Source organism: Dysidea avara, chromosome 1 (assembly GCF_963678975.1).
Source record: "Dysidea avara chromosome 1, odDysAvar1.4, whole genome shotgun sequence".
NCBI lineage: Eukaryota > Metazoa > Porifera > Demospongiae > Dictyoceratida > Dysideidae > Dysidea > Dysidea avara.
The window spans coordinates 36,593,737-36,613,588 of NC_089272.1; the positions used below are offsets into that span (position 1 = coordinate 36,593,737).

Below are 19,852 nucleotides of genomic sequence, written 5' to 3' on the forward strand. Positions count from 1 at the left end.
AGGTGAAAATTGGTAAAAATTTAAAGTTTGTTAAGTAGTGAAAAGCGTACAGGGAATATTATAGCTATAACTTTTAAGGAAATGTTTATACCAGTATATAGGACCATGTGATCAGTAGGAGACATTTAGTTATTTAATGGAGCAAACCTAAGCTATCATCTCCTACATATCACATACAAAAGAGAGGAATTTGCAGTATGTACACATGCAGGTGTTACAGATGCATTGTTCTAACCATTAGTGTTAACTCATGATCAGACATTATATGTGCATAAGAGCACAGTGCACATGCTACTGTGCATGCGCTTCACTGTACGAGCCAAACAACAACAGTGTCAGCTTTTCCTGATGTAAATTTGGACTCTCGACTTAAAATCTGGGCTAAGCTGGGTAGCCACCCACCTTCATTTATTTTTGGATCAATGCCTGGTGATGAATGTTATAGGTGACTGCTCTATTAGAGTATCTCGATCTTAAGCACCTCCAATGCAGCTATAACTGATCCCATGCATGCAATGATCTGTGCCCTTGTTGGATAACCTTTTAAGCACAAATCCATGCAGTAATATTGCCTGCAATGCTCATTATTCGAGATTGGTAAATGAGAATACCTATAGCTACGGTCGGCTACAGTGTTCCGTCACAAACAACTTATAGCTATGCATCATTGGCTGCATGCGTTAGTGGTCCACCCTGACCCATTTTGGTCTACCAATATTAGTCCGGGTGGTCAGGAGTGCATGTGGCCAACTAGGTTTGGGCCGGACCAATTTTGGTCAGGTCGGACCAATTTCAGATGCTAAAAATGGTCCGGGTGGACTAAATTTGGTCGACTGAAAATGGTCAGGCTGGACCGATTTTTTCCCCGGACCAAATTTTTCGTTACAGAACCTCAAACCTTTTGTGGTTTGAAAGAAATCGAGCTAAAATCCAGAAAGATACAACGACAAAACCAACAGTGTGTAACAATTACGCAATCGAGATCAGCTAATAAAAAACGACTGCTTGCCACGCCTACCAGATAAACCGCTTGGGGTAACGCTTTGAAAATCGTTGTACAGATGGAGTAATCATCTTAGAAAGGCTCATCAATGGTGTAGAAGAATCAGACTTAAAGCCACGGAGTTATAACACGAAATCCAACTTGGTGCAGCAAGTGCGAGATCGAGATACTCTAACAGAGCAGTCATCCTAATAGAGCAGTCACCCTGAAGAGAATTCAAGAGATCAGCTAGTAATAAGAAACCTGTATAGAGATCAGCTACACACAAGTCACCCTGTAGAGAGGTCAGCTAGAAGAAGTTACCTTGTAGGGAGTTCATGCAACTATGGAAAGAGATAGTTCAGCTAGAAAAAATCACCTTGTATAGAGTTCAGCTACAAAGAAACCACCATATAGAGAGTTCAGATACAAACAAATCGCCCTGTGGAGAGATCAATAGAAGAAGTTACCTTGCAGAGAGTTCAGCTACAAAGAAACCATCATGTAGAGAGTTCAGCTACAAACAAATCTCCCTGTAGAGAGATTAGCTAGAAGAAGTTACCTTGTAGAGAGTTCAGCTACAAAGAAACCATCATGTAGAGAGTTCAGCTACAAACAAATCTCCCTGTAGAGAGATCAGCTAGAAGAAGTTACCTTGTAGAGAGTTCAGCTTCAAACAAATCACCCTGTAGAAAGATCAGCTAGAAGAGGTCACCTTGTAGAGAGTTCAGTTACAAAAAAACCAACATGTAGAGAGCTCAGCTACAAACTAGTGACCTTGTAGAGACATCAGCTAGAAGAAGTTACCTTGTAGAGAGTTCAGCTACAAAGAAACCATTCTTTAAAGAGCTCAGCTGCAAACAAATCACTTGTAAAGAATTCAGCTACAAATAAATCACCTTGTAGAGAGATCAGCTAGAAGAAGTTACCTTGTAGATAGTTCAGCTACAAACAAATCTCCCTGTAGAGAGATCAGCTAGAAGAAATTACCTTGTAGAGAGTTCAGCTACAAAGAAACCACCATGTAGAGAGTTCAGCTGCAAAGAAATCACACAGTAGAAAATTCAGCCAGAAACAAATTGCCCTGTAGAAAGATCAGTTAGAAGAAGTTATCTTTTAGAGAGTTCAGCTACAAAGAAACCATTCTGTAAAGAGCTCAGCTGCAAACAAATCACCTGTACAGAATTCAGCTACAAACAAATCACCCTGTAGAGAGATCAGCTACAAAGAAACCATCATTTAGAAAGTTCAGCTTCAAACAAATCACCTGTAGAGAGTTCAGCTACAAACAAATCTCCCTGTAGAGAGATCAGCTAGAAGAAGCTACCTTGTAGAGAGTGAAGCTACAAACAAATCACCCTATTGAAAGATCAGCTAGAAGAAGTCACCTTGTAGAAAGTTCAGTTACAAAGAAACCACCATGTAGAGAGTTCAGCTACAAACTAGCCACCTTGTAGAGAGTTCAGCTAGAAAAGTTACCTTGTAGAGAGTTCAGCTAGAAAAGTTACCTTGTAGAGAGTTCAGCTACAAAGAAACCATTCTGTAAAGAGCTCAGCTGCAAACAAATCACCTGTACAGAATTCAGCTACAAACAAATCACCCTGTAGAGAGATCAGCTAGAAGAAATTACTTTGTAGAGAGTTCAGCTACAAAGAAACCACCATGTAGAGAGTTCAGCTGCAAAGAAATCACCCTGTATAAAATTCTGCCACAAACAAATTGCCCTGTAGAAAGATCAGTTAGAAGAAGTTACCTTTTAGAGAGTTCAGCTACAAAGAAACCATTCTGTAAAGAGCTCAGCTGCAAACAAATCACCTGTACAGAATTCAGCTACGAACAAATCACCCTGTAGAGAGATCAGCTAGAAGAATTTACCTTGTAGAGAGTTCAGCTACAAAGAAACCATCATGTGGAGAGTTCAGCTGCAAAGAAATCACCACTGCCCAAATTTCAAGGCAATAGCTCTTTCCAATCTGAAGTTATCAATTGTCAAAGTTGGCAAATTAGATGTGTGTGGAAGGCCCCTTTTCGCAAATCCGGTCACATATGTATTATAAATATAATTTGTACATTTACTGATAAAATATTTAAAGTACATCTACTTCATCTTTTCTTCTTCCTGTAGTAAAGAAAAAAAACATAGGTTAAAAAAGTCCCAAAGCTGGCCATAGGCCGGCTTTGGGGTATACAAATACAAAAAGAAATGAAATCTAATCCAAAACAGCCAAGCTGTAAAAAAAAGTGTGCGGCCCTCAGAAAGGCTATGGTGAAAAAAGATGTGAAATCCCAGGTGGCGGCCAAGAAATGGCTGTGATGGTAGGTTAATGGTAAAAATTTTAATAACGACAATTCAGGTGAATTTTAGTGCCGCTTCACAAAATTTACCTGAATTGTCATTATTAAAATTTTTACCATTAACCTACCATCACAGCCATTTCTTGGCCGCCACCTTGGATTTCATCTTTTTTCACCATAGCCTTTCTGAGGGCCGCACACTTTTTTTCACAGCTTGGCTGTTTTGGATTAGATATGTATTTACAAACCCATTGGATAGAGAACACGTGTTTACCTTGATCAGTATTGCTGTCTACGTCGGAGCTACTGTAACTCATCAGGTGATCAGGAACTGACTTATAATATAGCAAGTATACAATTCTGATGCCAAATGTGTGTGGATGTATGAATGACTGCACATTTTCTTCATTTAACTTTCATCAACACAACAATGTCTGTAAATTATGTTGTTTTTTTGATTTTCCAAACAGCTCTTCAGTATGTAGCTAGTGTAAGTGACCAATTATTATTTGTCCTTTATTGCCTAACTCAGTGACCAATTCATAGACCAGCATGCACAGCCAGCAAAAATACCCGTAGCTTTAATCTCAGAAAGCCTGGTTTTAAAAAAAATCCTTGTTTTGAGATGGCCCTATAACCAGGAAAGTACCCACCTAAGTTTTAAATATTATTCTTGGAAAATGTTCAACCATTTTTAGTTTGCTACTGCCTTGTAGTAACATCAATTACGGCCAATATAATGTGTCACACAAATTAATTATTCAACAGATTCAGCGTACACAGTACAATATAATGGAATATCTATTTACATTACACCATTATGTCATCACTACAATACTATTATGACACTCATTCATCAAGCTCTACAAACCATAGGATTAGGCTTCATCCAATCACAAAAATCGACACTTGTGACATAGCCTTGACTATTTCAACCATTTTATTTGGTCTAATAGTTATGAACTTTGATAAGTGTGGCTGGCTAGCTATCATACAGACTTTCACCTGGTCACCCCCAAATTCTTAAAAGGAGAAACCCTAGAATAAACAAACACTGATATTGCTGTGAAATGAATGTAAAATGGATTTCTGTTTGTGACATTTCTTGTGTAAGTAATCTATTGTCATTGTCAACAACTGGTCTTGCTTGAATATAATGTGATTGCTCTATTAGAGTATGTTATTATTATCTGCTTAAAAAACATGTATGTCTGTTGCTATCTTACAATAGCTCATTATCTACCTCACCACAGTAGTGTCATCAGGTTTAATATTTACACTGGCTTGATGTGACAATTATTGCCTGGTGTGAGAATGAACACTTAAAACTCTCTAATAGAGCAGTCAACCTGACTAATCATCTAATAGAGGGTTTATAGTACCTATCATGTTGGAAAGGTAAAATGGAAGGACCTGATAGATGAAACATTCACTGCATGTTAGTTGTACTACAATGATGTGATGTACAAGTGTAATAAACTGTTTGTGATAAGCCTTGAAACTTCAGTGATACTGTTTGTAGATACTAATTGTTATAATATTGTACAATAAATAAGATGTTGTAAGTGATTAGTTTGATAAGCTCTTGATTGCATTGAGGACTCTAAAACATGTTGTAATAGTGGTGGTAACTGGGTGTTTTAAAAGATATTAGTGTCATCTTAAGTTGCTATGATGTGCATATAGTAGCTATTATGTAGACATGTACACATATATCTGTCTGTCTGTCCTACTAGCTGATTTGGTCATCTATGCAGTGTCATTGTACAACTTATGGTTTAGTACTGGTACACAGAGAAACGTCAAGTATAGTTACAAAGCAAAACTTATACTATTGTTCCCACTTACCGATCAGTACATTACCTATTAGACTATCTTGTGTGTGTACTGTACACTATTATGTATTGTATAATAAACAGTTGGCTCTCTACCAAATCTTGTTCACACCTACTACGTACTTGCTTAAAATCATTCACACTGCAGACAAGAGCAATTGAATAAGAGCCATTTAAACCCCTGTCTGTGGTCCACTACACTGCAGACAAGAGCCATTTAAACCCCTGCATTGTAGTGGACCACAGACATGTGATCAAAGAGTTTCATTCACAGCTACGGATGGAACCAGCAGGTATTTATTTGTTTGGTGAAATTTAAAATGATTCATTATAATATGAATAGATGATGATCATGCATTAGCTAAACTTACCCAAGAGTTTACTAGAAGCAAGGAGATGTGGCACGGTGACTACTGTTGTGTTCCAGACTGTAGAAACTCTTCTGGCAGTAATAAGAAGCGAATCCAATTAGGGTTACGAAGAATTTCATATCATTCTTTTCCCAACATTCAATCCGCCAAAGGAAAGTTATGGATTAAATTGATTCGTCGTGATCCTGGTACCAATTTTGTTGTAAACAAGCACACCAAAATATGCTCTGCACACTTCAAGCCTGGAGATTTTACTTTGCCGCATGAATTGCTGGAGGGTAGACGACGCCTAAAGCAATGTGCAGTTCCATCAATTTTTCCTTGGCATGACACAAAAGAGCGCAGGTCATTGATATCTGTGGAGCTGGAAATGGAAATTATAGAGACACCGGATTTAGAGTTATCATGTGACATGGACCCTGAATGTGATTCAACGCCTTCCAACTCAGATTTGCTGAAAGAGAATTGTGATTTAAAATTGAAACTAGTAGAACTACAAAACCAACTCGATAAATCATTTTTCAGATTAGACAGCATTAAAGACGATGATAGCTTGATAAGACTCTACACCGGATTTTTCGACTATGGGACGCTATTGGCATTTTATGAAGAAATTCTTGAGCCTGATGCAAGTGTGATACGACAATGGGGCGGAAAAAGAAGCGGACTTGACTATGACAAATCAAAAGTTGGACCCTCGTTCAAACTACCACTGATTGAACAGTTTTTTTATGACACTGGTTAGAATCAGGCTAGGAATGCCTGAAATGGATGCTGCCAACAGATTTGGTATTTCGCAAGCATCAGTTTCAAGAATTACAAATACGTGGATAAACTTTATGTATCGCAGCTTTAAGTCAATTGAAACATTTCCTCCATGGCACATAGTGAAGAAATATATGCCTGAAAGTTTCAAGAAAGACTACCCTAACACACGGATCATAATAGATGCCACAGAATTTCCAATTGAGCGACCTTCTTCCTTGCTAACTCAAGCGTGCACCTTTTCACCATACAAAAACACAAATACCATCAAGGTTTTGATAGGAGTGACTCCAAGTGGTGCAATCTCCTTTGTGTCTGAGGCATATGAAGGATCTATTTCAGATCGTAAGCTGGTAGAAGTCAGTGGTTTGTTGGAAAAATTGGAACCAGGAGATGAAATCATGGCGGATAAGGGATTTACGATTCAGGATCTTTTAATTCCTTATGGTGTTCGCCTGAATATGCCTCCGTTCCTTTCAGCCAATAGTCAGATGGCGGCAAGTGATGTATTTTTGATGAAAAAAATTGCTCGCTTGAGAGTACACATGGAAAGAGCAATAGGACGCGTTAAGGAGTTTCGGATCCTACGAGATGAAATCCCTACATCGGTGTGGGACTGTGCTAATCATTTGATTTATGTCTGCTGCATGCTTTGTAATTTTGGACCACCCTTGGTTTGTTAAAACATTGTTTTTAATGATTATCAACAGAAAATTTCATGAAATGCATACCATTAAATAACTATTTATCAATAAAAACTGTGGAGTCATAATGATTAATGCCGTTGTATATAATCAGTAGAGGAAATGGATCAAAGGATTTCCATTGCTCCAGTAATTCAGCAACATTCATAGGAATAAAAATTCCACCTCTCATCTTGGGAATAGGAGGTGGATGAAAAGGAAATCGTCGTGCAAATGTAAATGTATTTCTTGAGCCAGTAACCACAATTATTTCCCTGCTCAAGCCAATGGCAAGCAACCGTACCTCTAAATCACCTCCCCACTCTCCTTGATGTAAAATCCGCAGCTTCTTTTGTTCCCATTGTTGAGGTGTCATACCATCTTCTAAGCGTACACCAGGGTATTTTTGCATACAGATTAATGCCACAGTTCTCAACTGGATAACTATAGAAGTATCACCATGGCAATCTGGCTCAATCAAACCAGCCTGGTGTGCAATTGAATAATAAAGGCAATTGCCATCACCATTAACTGGGTGACGAACACACCCAAGCTGTTGAAACAAATCGATTGACGGTCTGCTATCTGGCGAGATTGATAATAGCTGGATATCTTCACATTGTTCAGATGTCTTATTTTCTTGGTGAGGAGTCAAGGGCTCTTCTTTAGCAGCACAAGTAAACACAGATGAAACTGTTGCGTGTGGTGAATTGAACAAAATAATAGTGCATGGAACTGCAGATGGCAAAAAGTATCAAAATAAAACGTGCGAGCCTTAGAAATCATCATCTTACTGAATTCCTCATCATAACTGATTCTCTCCACTACAATGCCTTCATTTGGGGACCATACCACAAAATCACACCAAAGCATTTGGGTGACAAATAACTGTGTTTGTATCTGGTAAAAATACTGATGTTTTCTTCTCAATTGTAGCCTTCCATTATTCTCTTCTAAACAGAATGAAGGAACCTCTACTGCAGCAACGGAAAAGGATTTGTTTGAACAAACAAAAGGACATTTCACCTCCAAACACCCAGTATCCTGCCCAACTTCAATGACAGAATCTGGGGTAGCAGCTAGCCAGGGAATTGCTGGATTCACAAAAAGTCCACACTTTTTAACATTCAGTACGACTCCCTTCTTCTCCTGGTGCTTGATGTAACACTGGATCGCAATTTCTTCATTTCTCTCTCCATACTTAATAGCTGGTGAGTTTATAGGCTTCGGAAACAGCTTATTTCTTAAGAACACTTTCACATCTGATTTCATTCGTCTGTTGCAAACACTCTTCATTATTGATGATGTAATTCTCAGTTTGCGCTCCTCATGCCAAAGGTCTGACTTTGATTGTTGACGAGTAGCCATTTCTAATTCTGCTGCTTCAGACGGCCCTATACAGATATGCTCTTCATAGAGCTGCCTGACAAGATGTAGAGGTGCAGGTATATCGTTCACTTCATGCTGACTAGCAATAGTCTCTGTGCTGCAGTAACAGTGATCATGGCCCACATTGTCAATCAGCCTTGACAAATCTTGCTTGAATTTAATCTGCTTCGATTCTGCCCTAGCCCTTCTTTCTTCCCGCATTTGCTGTGTTCTGTTTATTGATGGAGCAGGCTCGTCATCAAACAACTGGATAAAGCAAGATGTTCCATGTCTAAGTAACTTTGATTGAGTTGCGACCGCTTTCTTTTTACTTGCATCATTAGTTGCAGTGAGAATGGCACAGGTGGAAGCAGCTTTCTTTGATTGATCCAACTTCACTAGTCTATTTCATACATTAGCTTTCCGCTTGGGTTGCAAGACTCTCCTGGATGTTGGTCGGCAATCCCAATTGTTCACTGAACAAAGCTTTGGTCTCCTTTCGACCCCATATACTTTCTTTGTCAGACGAACCAAATCAGTTGGTCGTGCATCTACTTTCATGCTCCTAGGCTGGATCCAGGCTTGAAGTTTCTCTGTACAGCCCTTACGGTCTTCCTCATCCATTCCTAATCTGAAATACTCTTCAATGTAGTAAAGTGTTGCAGTCACATGATTGCAACACCCAGACAGTCCAGCTGGGCAAACGCAAAATGCTACTTTAATCTGAGCAGTAAGTGTTGATACCACAATGAACACATTGTACATCTTGTTCTTTTTCATCGAAGGTAAAACTGATGATCCTATACAAATAACATCAGGCTGAGTTGGCATAGGATGATACCTAATCTTCTGGACATGGCCGTCCACAAAAAAACGATAAGCTTTGTCCAGCGTGCGGGTATACACAATGGGATCTCCAACGTCAGAATCTACTGGCTTGTCACCTTCACAGTGTAGTAATGAACTGTTTCTTCTCTCTATGATGTTATCAACACGGTCAGCTTTCTGAACAAGTGCCTTACATTCAACTAAAAACTGGTAGATCGTGCTAAATGTAACTTTTGGAATTTTGTGTATTTCTTTTGTCCACTGAGTGTCATTTGACTTTGGCATCGATTGCAGTAAAACAGTCTCAGTGTTAGAAGGTATTTCCAGCAACTTTTTCTTAACATTGGAGCCACCATCAGGATCAATGACATAGATATCCCAACCATATTTGATATAATCATATACTCTACAAATTAATGCACAAAGTATACTATGAACTACCTAGTAAGCAATATAAACATACCTTTGAATTAACTGTGGCTTGTTTCCACTGACTGGTGCATCCCGACAAACAAGCCACCTCTTTAGCTGGGTAACATTCAAGTCCCTTGGGTCTATCCCGCCAAGTGATGCTCCAGGAATGTCATTCTCAGTAAGAATGACCATATCACAGTTTTCCTCTGCTGGCTCCTCATCATTGGTACACTGGGATACCGGGAAATCAGAAACAACATCAGTGGTAAGGTATTACGCTGAATTCAACAGTTTAGCATTCAATACACATCTTACCACAATCAAGGTGTTCATCTGATTCTGTGAACAGTTCAGTCTTCACTTCAGGCATACCTATCAAATTCATATTTTAAGCATTCACACACATGAATTCACATCTTACTCTGATCTATACTTTCATCTGTTTCTAATGATTGTTCAGTTTGAATTGTGCCACTGCTAACAAATCCTGGTAAACCTATACGAAGTCAAGAGTAACAGGCATACATCTCTTCAAATCATTGCTATCATACTATGATCCAAATTTCTGTCCATTTCTGCAGGTGGCTCAATGCGAAGTGTGTCATAGTTTGCTGCAACAGATAACCTTTATGAGATTCATGCATCTCTACTACTTTTATTTACCACAATGTAGTGGATCTTCCCGGTAGTTGTCAGCCATCACCATCTCAGGCAGTTCATTGTCATTGTAATCTACATACCATACCACAACATTATAGCTTGCGACAAACATTTTAGTACATACCATCTTGTGCTTCTTTATCGCCTCGAACTGTCAGTGAGGTAGCACCTTTAAGTTTGCTTGGCTTTAGCTACCATCTTTAAACCTTCAATGGCAAAACAAGGATCATCTAAACCGTTTTACAAAATAGTCACTGCATTAGCTAACACTTGTGATATTACCTACAGTAGGCTGCACGGGAGTTACCCCCCCCCACAGAGCAGTGAAAATAGCCTTAGACACGCTAACGGGTAATTCAAGTGGCACAGAACATTCCTTGGGAAAGGATCACACAGTTTTACTTGTCATTACCCCCTTTCCCGATTCGGCGCGAAACAATTCAGCCGAGAAAACAACCATCACAGCCATAACAAAAATGGCACGTGCTTCTGCATCGGATTACAACTTACAAATCTCACAGGTTGATTGGGCGCAATTCTTTAAACACTTCTGGCTCTACACAATGGCGGATCCAGGATGGGGCATTTGGGGCAAATGCCCCCCCCCCCCCTCTCCACCTTGTGGAGGAGCCAGCCATGCTTCTGATTAAAACAGCTAGTAAATTTTATGTCAGGCCAACCGAGATCAGTTTAAAACTTATGAAAATATGCACATTTTACTAGCATTTCTTACAAATTCACCTGAGACCAAAGCGAACCGAAGTCAAACTAACTGTAAAATAGTCGCTCAGCACCTTCGTGCGTATTAAGCGCCTCTAAAAATAATTATCGTGTTGCTGTTATTTAAGACATTCAGAGCCTTTTAAACAGTTTCAGTTAAGACTTCACAACCATCTGAAAAGGCCAAAATGGCAAATATCAACAGTGAGACACCACTAAGAGGTAATTATTTGCTGCTTTAAAAAAGCAGCACTGAACTATAGAGAATATGGTTCTCCCCATGCATGCAACCACCTACAACTTACCCTATTTGTGCCCCTCCCCTAGCCAGCTCCTGGATCCGCCCCTGCTACACGGATCTATTCCAATCAGTCGTTGTACAAAGTCCCCCTACTATAGCGTCCATTTTTATTTTTGACGTCATTGCGGATAAGGTCTATTGCCGTGGTCGGTTGCTCTTTCAGTCTGCATGAATCATACCAACCCAGAGTCACTTACAACCTCAACTAGTCTTTTGGGCCGGTTTCGGCCTCAACTCACACTGAGCCCCCCGGTAGGTTTGCCACGTGATGCGCATGCATGGTATCACATGGGCGTGGTCTAGGCCGCTTGCCCATAATCAACTTGTTTCGTGAAACTGAAAGTTACCGTGAACGAGAAGTTGACTGAATTTATCATCTTTTATCGTACGTTAGTATAGCTACTATACTAAACTACTACTACTATTATTATTATTATTATATGATAATGGAAGGGATGATGACCGCGGTGGGTGGTTGCATGGAAAAGCGCTGGTTAATGGCAGGGCAGGGGAAGGTCATTTTTCGTTTTTGTTAGGCTTCATGTGGCCTTAATGGCACTCCATTCACCTCTAAAGAAGTACATGGGTCATTCCATACCAAATCAACAAAAAAAATCCTTACCCCTTTCGATTTTCATGAAATTTGGCACAAACATGGACTCTTTCAAGAAACTTTCTCACACCAAAATTTGGCTCATTTCATTGGTCTTCCTTTAAGTTATGACCACTCAAAGTTTCTTCTCAAAATTTTATTTTGCTTACACGTCTTCAATAAAATGACCATAACTTTGTTTGCAATTCACGTAGGAACTTTTGGGTTAGATGTTTGAAATCCTTATTAAATTTTCTTACAGGTGATACATAATGTTTTATAATTGCTCAAAGAAAAAGGTCAAACCACAAAAATGTATCTTTTTCCTTTGATATTAATTTTCAAAAATATATATTCTTTAATTGTGACTGAATTTGACAAAACCTGGCTTTGACGCACAAAGCTTCGTTAGGAGATATGGTGATTTTAAGTAATCATTGTGTATTACCAGTGCCTACAGCTGTGCAAACAAAATTTGCCCCAAGTATGCATCTATTTACTAGCTATCACTGAATGGGTGTATACATTTCTGATACCCAAAATTAGCCCTGTTTTGGGCAGCTTTTCTCGAGCGGGTAATAATATCACAGGTGGTAGTAATAGGGTGGGGGTGGTGGGTGGGCTTAATATAGGGGTATAAAATGAAGCAAGAAGACGATTGGAATCCAGAGGCCAAGTTTGGGCTCTCCATGGCCCTCAAATCACTCCAAATTGACTGAGAACACTATTGGCGAGCTCTCTGTGAAGTCCCAGCTCACTGCACACCATTATCACAAAGCCATGGCCATTCAATGGCACCAATCTCCCACTCGTGGCTTTGACAGGGTCGGAAGAAAGCTGCCACAGAAACCAGACTTGCCAGTGCTGAAGGAAGTACAGTGTGGAATATGATAGTGTATTAGGCCAGCAATCCATTTCTGGTAAAAACGTAAGTTTGATTTTGTGTGTGTGTGGAAGCCTTGTTATGTGAAATCCGGTCACAATTTTGGTTTACATGTTGTTCTAATACCTATCATTTATCACTGTGAATTTAAAGTTGGGACCAATAGTAGATCATCAGTTATAAGTGTTAATGTGTAGCCTTGTTTGTATGGTTCAAGTATGCAAACATGCAATACCAATCACAAGTAACTTTATATATTACTATGTCACAATAATTTTATACATTGCTGGTTTGTAAGTAAAGTTAATTTGTTCATGTTTTGTAAGAAAACCTAGTAAAAGCTTATACTTAGTACATACACTGTAAAAAAGTAGTAGTGAATTTCACTACTAATTTCTACCACAATACTCACTATTTTTGTGTAGTGACCTTCACTACTCTTTTGTAGTGACCCTCACTACATAGTAGTGAACGTCACTACACAAAAATAGTGAGTATTGTGGTAGACATTAGTAGTGATGTTCACTAGTTTGTTTTTACTGTGTATACTCAAGTAATTTACCCCTTATCAAGCTTGTTCCTGAAGTCTATTATATAGTAGTGAAATATTGAATTTGATGACATTTTCACTAGCTACAGTAACTACTACTGCTACTGTTAGCATTTAATACTGATTGTTGATATGCAAATATGTGACCTAATTTTATAAAACCATCGATATCTGCACAATTTTCAAAATGCTTTTTATTTGTTCTTTGTTTTCTATGGGGACAGAAGAATGGACTAGCTAAGTTTCAGCTTCATAAGTTAAGCAGTATTGGAAATACAGCACTATAGTGCACCAAGGCATAAACTACCAAAATAGAAATATGAGCATAAATTTCTTGTCAACAGTTGTAGTTTGTTGTTTATTATGTTGTTTATAATGATAAATAGCCTTTATGAAACCACAAAAAATTGCGCGAATTTGACCACGGATTATGGAGTTATGCGATTGCCCGAAAAAAATTTGTCTCAAGATTTTTTTTGATCCGATTATGATGTCAACATACGTAATACTCGCGGACACGCTGTTTCTTTAACTGGTTGTTCTCTGTTGTTCCTTCGACATTTTATCGAGTTATTAACATGCCGAAGAAGAGAAAAAGACAGAGGAATGGTTCTGTCAACCTTGAGTGCGCTAGAGATTGCCTCAAACGACTGCGCATTTGGAGACACCGGAAAGAGCCTAAAACCATGGAAGAGTTGCTCAATCTTTCGTTTGAAGCTGTCAATACTGACGATGAAGACGTAGATCCTTCGTTTGAATTGAATGCCAGCCTACAATCCGACTCACATCATCAATCTGAAGTGTTTTGTGAAGAATGGGTGGCTCAACTTTCTCGTGATGACAAGTATTCACTAGCTATGTTTTTGGAGTATCACCTTTGTAAGACTGTCGGTAAAGGTCAGACAGAAGCATCAGAGTTGACTGGGTTAATGATTGGGAAATCAGAGAAAACCATCAGAGAATGGAGAGATGAATTTTACAACAATGATTGCAAGATTCCCAAAACGGAACAAGGCCAATATCAACATTCTGGTGTGCTTTGGAAAAACGAAATGTTGAATAAAAAGGTTTGTAATTATGTGCGACAAAATGCTGCAGTTAAGGGCAGGCCCAATCTCACTGCATGCAAACTGTGTGAATGGATTAATGAGGGTCTGCTTGCTAATGAAACATTGGAGCCAGGATTTCCAAGAAAAATATCTGTTGAAACAGCAAGGCACTGGCTGCACGAGTTAGGTTTTGAGGTGCTTACTGCTAAGAAGGGTTGCTTTGTAGATGGCCACGAACGTGCAGATGTTGTTGAATATCGACAAAAGTTTTTACGGAAAATGGTTGGATTAGGATTTCTTAATCAAAGCAATGCACCCACTGAAGACGCAAAATCTGCTCTTCCAAGTGATCTTCGGTGCCCGGTTCAAACAGTCATAGACAAAACAGTTGTGCTGTTTCATGATGAAAGCACTTTTCAGGCCAACGAAGACCAGTCCACATTTTGGGGAACAAAAGGCACAACTGTGATGAAACCAAAAAGTAAAGGATCTGGGATTATGGTTTCAGATTTTATTGACGAGATAAATGGGTACCTTTGTTTGACACAAGAAGAGTATAGAAGAGCACATGAAGTAGATCCAACAATGCAAATGGAGGCAAGAACTCTGTTTGAATATGGCGAAGCAAAGGAGGGCTATTGGACCAGTGATAAATTTGTGCGGCAAATGAGAAAGGCAATTAAAATAGCTGAATTCAAATACCCAAAGAAAGATGGCTGGAAACATGTGTGGATTTTTGACCACAGCAGTTGTCATGCTGCAATGGCAGATAATTCATTAGATGTCAGTAGGATGAATGTAGGGTCTGGAGGAAAGCAACGGGTAATGCGAGATGGTCACTGGGGTGGAGAAGTACAGAAGATGAACTACCCCAATGGGGTACCAAAAGGATTACGAGTTGTGCTTGAATTTCGAGGTGTTAACACGAAAGGCATGAATGCAGACAAGATGAGAGAAATTCTTAGGAGTCATCCTGACTTTCAAAATGAAGTGTCCAGGATTGAGAGGTTGCTGACTGAGGAATACAGACATATATGCTATTTTTTGCCGAAGTTCCACTGTGAACTGAACCCTATCGAAAGGGTCTGGGCTCAAGCAAAGCGGTACTCTAAAGCATATTGTAACTACAGTATAGTTTCTTTACGTAAAAATGTTGTGCCAGCCTTGGAGTCTGTACCATTGGAGAGCATACAAAAGCACTTTACTAAGGTGCGACATTACATGTTTGCGTACTTAGAGGGTACTCCAGGAGGAGCGGAGCTTGAAGGTACTGTTAAGCAATACAAACAAGCAGTGAAATCTCACAGAAGAATATCTGATAAACAGTAACAGTAACAATTATGTTTTATTAATTGTAGCATATTTTAATGTACATAAATTTCAGCACGCATTTGTGTATCATTTATCTGGCATCCCTGTGCATCACCTGCAACAGATACACAAAATGTAATCAATAACTTTTAATGTACTATAGTTGTACTATCAGAATATGAAATTACATACTTATACCCTAAAGCATGTAAAGCATGTGAAACTAGATACCTCTGAAAATAGCTAAACCAATAACAGTTTTTTGGGTATACAATGTGAACAAAGGTGAATTCCAAAATTCTGATCAATAACAATTAATCCTTGTGAAAAGAGCTTTCAAATGATACCTAGTTTATTGAATTTTGGATAAGCAGAGAGAAGAAGAAACAAAAATTAATATCTTTGAAAATCGTGGTTAACTTTGCATACTTGTGGTTTACCATGGTAAATTTCTCACCAAGTTGGGAACTTTCATATGCCTCATTAATAAATCATAAAGTTAAATCTGCAGCAATAATTATCTTGCCAATAATCCCATTTTAAACTTTTTTGCATTTTTGGTAGTTTATGCCTTGGTGCACTATAGACAGCCGGATGAGCAAATAAACTGATATGTACAGAAGTTATTGAGAAAAGAATCTACAGGTGCTTACATAAACCATCATAACTTACTGATACAATAGCATACGAAATTGAATCTTCACTCATTGTGTTCGCCATGAATTTTTGCATCCACCTAGGTATAGTGTTTGCCCCAAGCATGCTTCTGTGTTCGAGAAGGAAGGCAAATTCATTAAAAAACAATCATCGGTAAATTCTTTCGTCACCGCAACATAAACAAACATCTATAACTTTGAAATCCTTTCGTGTATAGGGATGAAACAAAGATTATTGTACTCCCTATGAACAGGCGAACACGATGTTGCCCAGGATTTATCCATTGGAGGCTTAATTCACCCACCAGTGAGGCAATAAAAACTTACGTAAAATTTTTTCTGGAGCTTGTATTTTCCCCCCATAGTTTTTAAATGCGTTTTATCATGAACCACGATAGTGGGTTCATGATAAGGATCACCCATGTTTTTTGCAAGAACTCTAATAGAACGCACGCCTAAAAACCACCTTAGAAAGCATCCTTCAACTCAAAACAACTCTCTAGTTGTTATTTGCAATGAGTATTGGTCCACTAGTAAGTATCAAGTAAAAAGGAAGCAGTACTTGTATTTGGGACAAAACTGAAATTTGCCGTTTTGTTCATATCATGAACCATGATAGTGGGTTCATAATAGGGATCGCCCATGTTTTTTTGCAAAAACTCTAATAGAATGCACGCCTAAAAACCAGCATCCTTCAACTCAAAACAACTCTCTGGTTGTTATTTGCAATGAGTATTGGTCCACTAGTAAGTATCAAGTGAAAAGGAAACAGTACGTGTATTTGGGACAAAACTGAAATTTGCTGTTGTGTTCATCATGAACCACAATATTGTGTTCATCATGAACCACAATAGTGGGTTCATAATAGGGATCGCCCATGTTTTTTGCAAAAATCCTAATAGAACGCACACCTAAAAACCACCTTGAAAAGCATCCTTCAATTCAAAACAACTTTCTGGTGGTTCTTTGCAATGAGTATAGGTCCACTAGTAAGTATCAAGTGAAAAGAAAACAGTATGTGTATTTCAGATAAAACTGAAATATGCCCATTTGTTCATATTATTATTATTATTCATTATATTATTCTTTCACAGGCATAGCGAAGTTTACAAGGAGAATCCTGGGATAAAAAGTAGCAAGGTTTGCTGAATGGGTCATTGTGCGTGTCCATGATCTATTTTTGATTAATTTTCGTTTTCGGATGGAAACATCCCAAACCGGGCTGTTTCTTCTTGCCCAAATGCCATTACGCTTGAGAAGCCATACAAGATCACGCTCAAAGTTAGGTTTTTTGATGTGCGCTGCTTGTGGCTAATAGAATCTGTCTTTATTAAACTCAGTATAGACCAAGAAGCTTAATCTGGGCTGATGACTTTGTTGCAAGGTGGTTTTTTCGCTCCGTGATTATTGCACGTGGGCGGGTTATCCAGACTAAATACTCTAATAGAGCAGTCATGTAAATACTCTAATAATGCAGTCAATTGTATAATAACAATCCTTGCACTGAATTTGGCAGCTATTAAAGGCACCAGTAATGTAAATTGTAGCTCATATTGGGAGACTCTCAGTCTGTATACACATTGCAGTTTGATCAGCTTCATGTGTGTACTGAAACATTAACGGCATTACTATGCAGAATGCAAAATTACGCTATTCACCACAGTCTTCATTATCAATCAAAGAAATCCATGTTATTTTTTACACATTATATTGTAGTCAATAGCGTGAGAAGATATTGCTGAGGAGATGATGTGTTCTAACAACTTGCAGCAAATACTACTCAATGATATAGGTCTATAGTTCGATGGATTAGTACGCGGGCCTTTCTGGTATTACATATGCCCCCTTCCAGTCTGAATGGAGTTGACCCTGATGTATAATGCAGTCGAGTGTATAACAACAATCCTTGCACTGAATTTGACAGCTATTAAAGGCACCAGTAATGTAAATTGTAGCTCATATTAGGAGACTCTCAGTCTGTATGCACATTGCAATTTGATTAGTTTCATGTGTGTACTGAAATGTTGACGGTGTTACTATGCAGAATGCAAAATTACTCTATTCACAACAGTCGTCTTCATAATCCATTACTGAATTAATAAAAAGTACACAAACTAGATGAATAAAAAATATTGGAAATTTTAAAATGAGAATAGGGATCGCTGAAAAAAGCCACAAAACAAGAAGGGATCGCTGGGGTGGTAATGTAAACCACAAATCCCTATTTTGACTCACTTTAAAATGACAGAGCATGTAAATAAAGATTTATGGACAGAAATGACAGAGCATTAAGTAAGATTTATGACAAAGAGTCAAAATAGGGATTTGTGGTTTACATTACCACCCCAGCGATCCCTTCTTGTTTTGTGGATTTTTCAGCGATCCCTATTCTCATTTTAAAATTTCCCAATTTTTTATTCATATAGTCATGAACCACAATAGTGGGTTCATAATAAGGATCGCCCATGTTTTTTGCAAAAACTCTAATAGAACGCACGCCTAAAAACTGCCTTGGAAAGCATCCTCCAACTCAAAACAACCCTCTGGTGGTTATTTGCAATGAGTATTGGTCCACTAGTAAGTATAAAATGAAAAGAAAACAGTATGTGTATTTGGGACAAAACTGAAATTTGCCGTTTTGCTTCATATTATTATTATTCATAATATTATTTTGTTTCACTCATGTACAGCAAAAGTTATCCACTTTTATGTCTAACAGGGGGGTAGGACATGATGTCATAACGCATGTGATTTCAGTGAAAAGTTACATAATTTAATTGAATTCTAATGATAATTATATACCGGAAAACTAATGTACCAAGCATCTAGCATCATTGTAGATGCTGAGGTCGATCACATTAACTCTTAACGGTAACTAGTATAATGAGCAATTACACAAGTCTGAATGATGCGCTATTGCAAAACTCACCATAAGATCACTGGAGCTTAATAAAGCTCAGTAGATAAAACAATTTCTACATTAGTAAATTATCATTTTTGACAATTACAGCACTAAACTTTAAGGTGAACCAGCTGCAGAACTACATTCTATTGACAAAATGTACAGTACGGCCCACATCACGCAATTATCATGACGTTATGTCCTACCTCTTCTGCATATCCAATACCGAGTGGCCACAGTTATGCATAAAATATACGGTCCAGCCACTCAGCACATAGACTTTACAAATAGAGTGTACAGGTGCGGAGTGCATATTCAAATTAACTTGGCCATTTGCTAATCCCTAAAGTGACAATTGGCTTGTTGTGGGTGAACTGATCAACTGACATTTGGATCAGTATTGAACTGTTAGACTAGCTGATTGCAATTAAACATCACCTTTATCGTTAAGTGGTCATGCAAAATCATACAATTTCTCAAATGAACTCAACCTACTACACATGTAAGCCCCCCAGTATCCTGAAACCAGTGCTGGTACTAGAATTAGTTGCATGTTGAATGGCCCGATTAATTTATTTTGTGAGTACAGTTGTTTGTTATTCCTGTTAAAGTTTTTGCCTGTACAAAATTACATTGCCAACTGCATAATCCCAAAATCAATGCACGTTCTGTATTACATGGCATTGC

General features: G+C 38.4%; 4 protein-coding genes across 6 annotated transcripts in view; 3 read left to right on the forward strand and 1 right to left on the reverse strand.

Annotated features, from left to right (window-relative positions):
* LOC136263621 (uncharacterized) overlaps window positions 1-19,852 on the forward strand; it is a gene marked incomplete in the record, with an annotated part of 463,802 nt that overhangs the window by 72,163 nt on the left and 371,787 nt on the right.
* LOC136246428 (THAP domain-containing protein 1-like) lies at window positions 5,509-6,228 on the forward strand. Its single transcript, XM_066037857.1, has one exon. It carries the CDS (start codon window positions 5,509-5,511, stop codon window positions 6,226-6,228), a length of 720 nt encoding a protein of 239 aa, XP_065893929.1.
* On the forward strand, window positions 6,242-6,931 carry LOC136246431 (uncharacterized). The gene has a single exon (XM_066037872.1). The coding sequence runs from the start codon at window positions 6,242-6,244 to the stop codon at window positions 6,929-6,931; it is 690 nt and encodes a 229-aa protein (XP_065893944.1).
* LOC136263478 (uncharacterized) lies at window positions 6,987-11,484 on the reverse strand. 3 transcript variants are annotated; one of them, XM_066058007.1, is made up of 7 exons: window positions 11,227-11,484; window positions 10,326-10,407; window positions 10,205-10,273; window positions 10,093-10,152; window positions 9,963-10,037; window positions 9,591-9,913; window positions 6,987-9,533 (listed from the first exon to the last, which is right to left on the reverse strand). In XM_066058007.1, exons 6-7 carry the CDS (start codon window positions 9,731-9,733, stop codon window positions 8,708-8,710), a joined length of 969 nt encoding a protein of 322 aa, XP_065914079.1. In that variant the 5' UTR covers window positions 9,734-9,913; window positions 9,963-10,037; window positions 10,093-10,152; window positions 10,205-10,273; window positions 10,326-10,407; window positions 11,227-11,484; the 3' UTR covers window positions 6,987-8,707. The 3 variants fall into 3 exon arrangements, with proteins under 3 accessions (XP_065914079.1, XP_065914087.1, XP_065914094.1); XM_066058015.1 differs by having other exon boundaries at window positions 9,963-10,152; XM_066058022.1 differs by lacking the exons at window positions 10,205-10,273; window positions 10,326-10,407; window positions 11,227-11,484 and having other exon boundaries at window positions 10,093-10,159.

Bases quoted from the DNA above. Each gene is read 5' to 3' on its own strand.
- LOC136246431 (XM_066037872.1), top strand. From the start codon at position 6,242: ATGCCTGAAATGGATGCTGCCAACAGATTTGGTATTTCGCAAGCATCA.
- LOC136246428 (XM_066037857.1), top strand. From the start codon at position 5,509: ATGTGGCACGGTGACTACTGTTGTGTTCCAGACTGTAGAAACTCTTCT.
- LOC136263478 (XM_066058007.1), bottom strand. From the start codon at position 9,733: ATGGTCATTCTTACTGAGAATGACATTCCTGGAGCATCACTTGGCGGG. The intron at 9,534-9,590 runs GTATGTTTATAT...ATTAATTTGTAG, and splicing joins AAGCCACAGTTAATTCAAAG to AGTATATGATTATATCAAAT.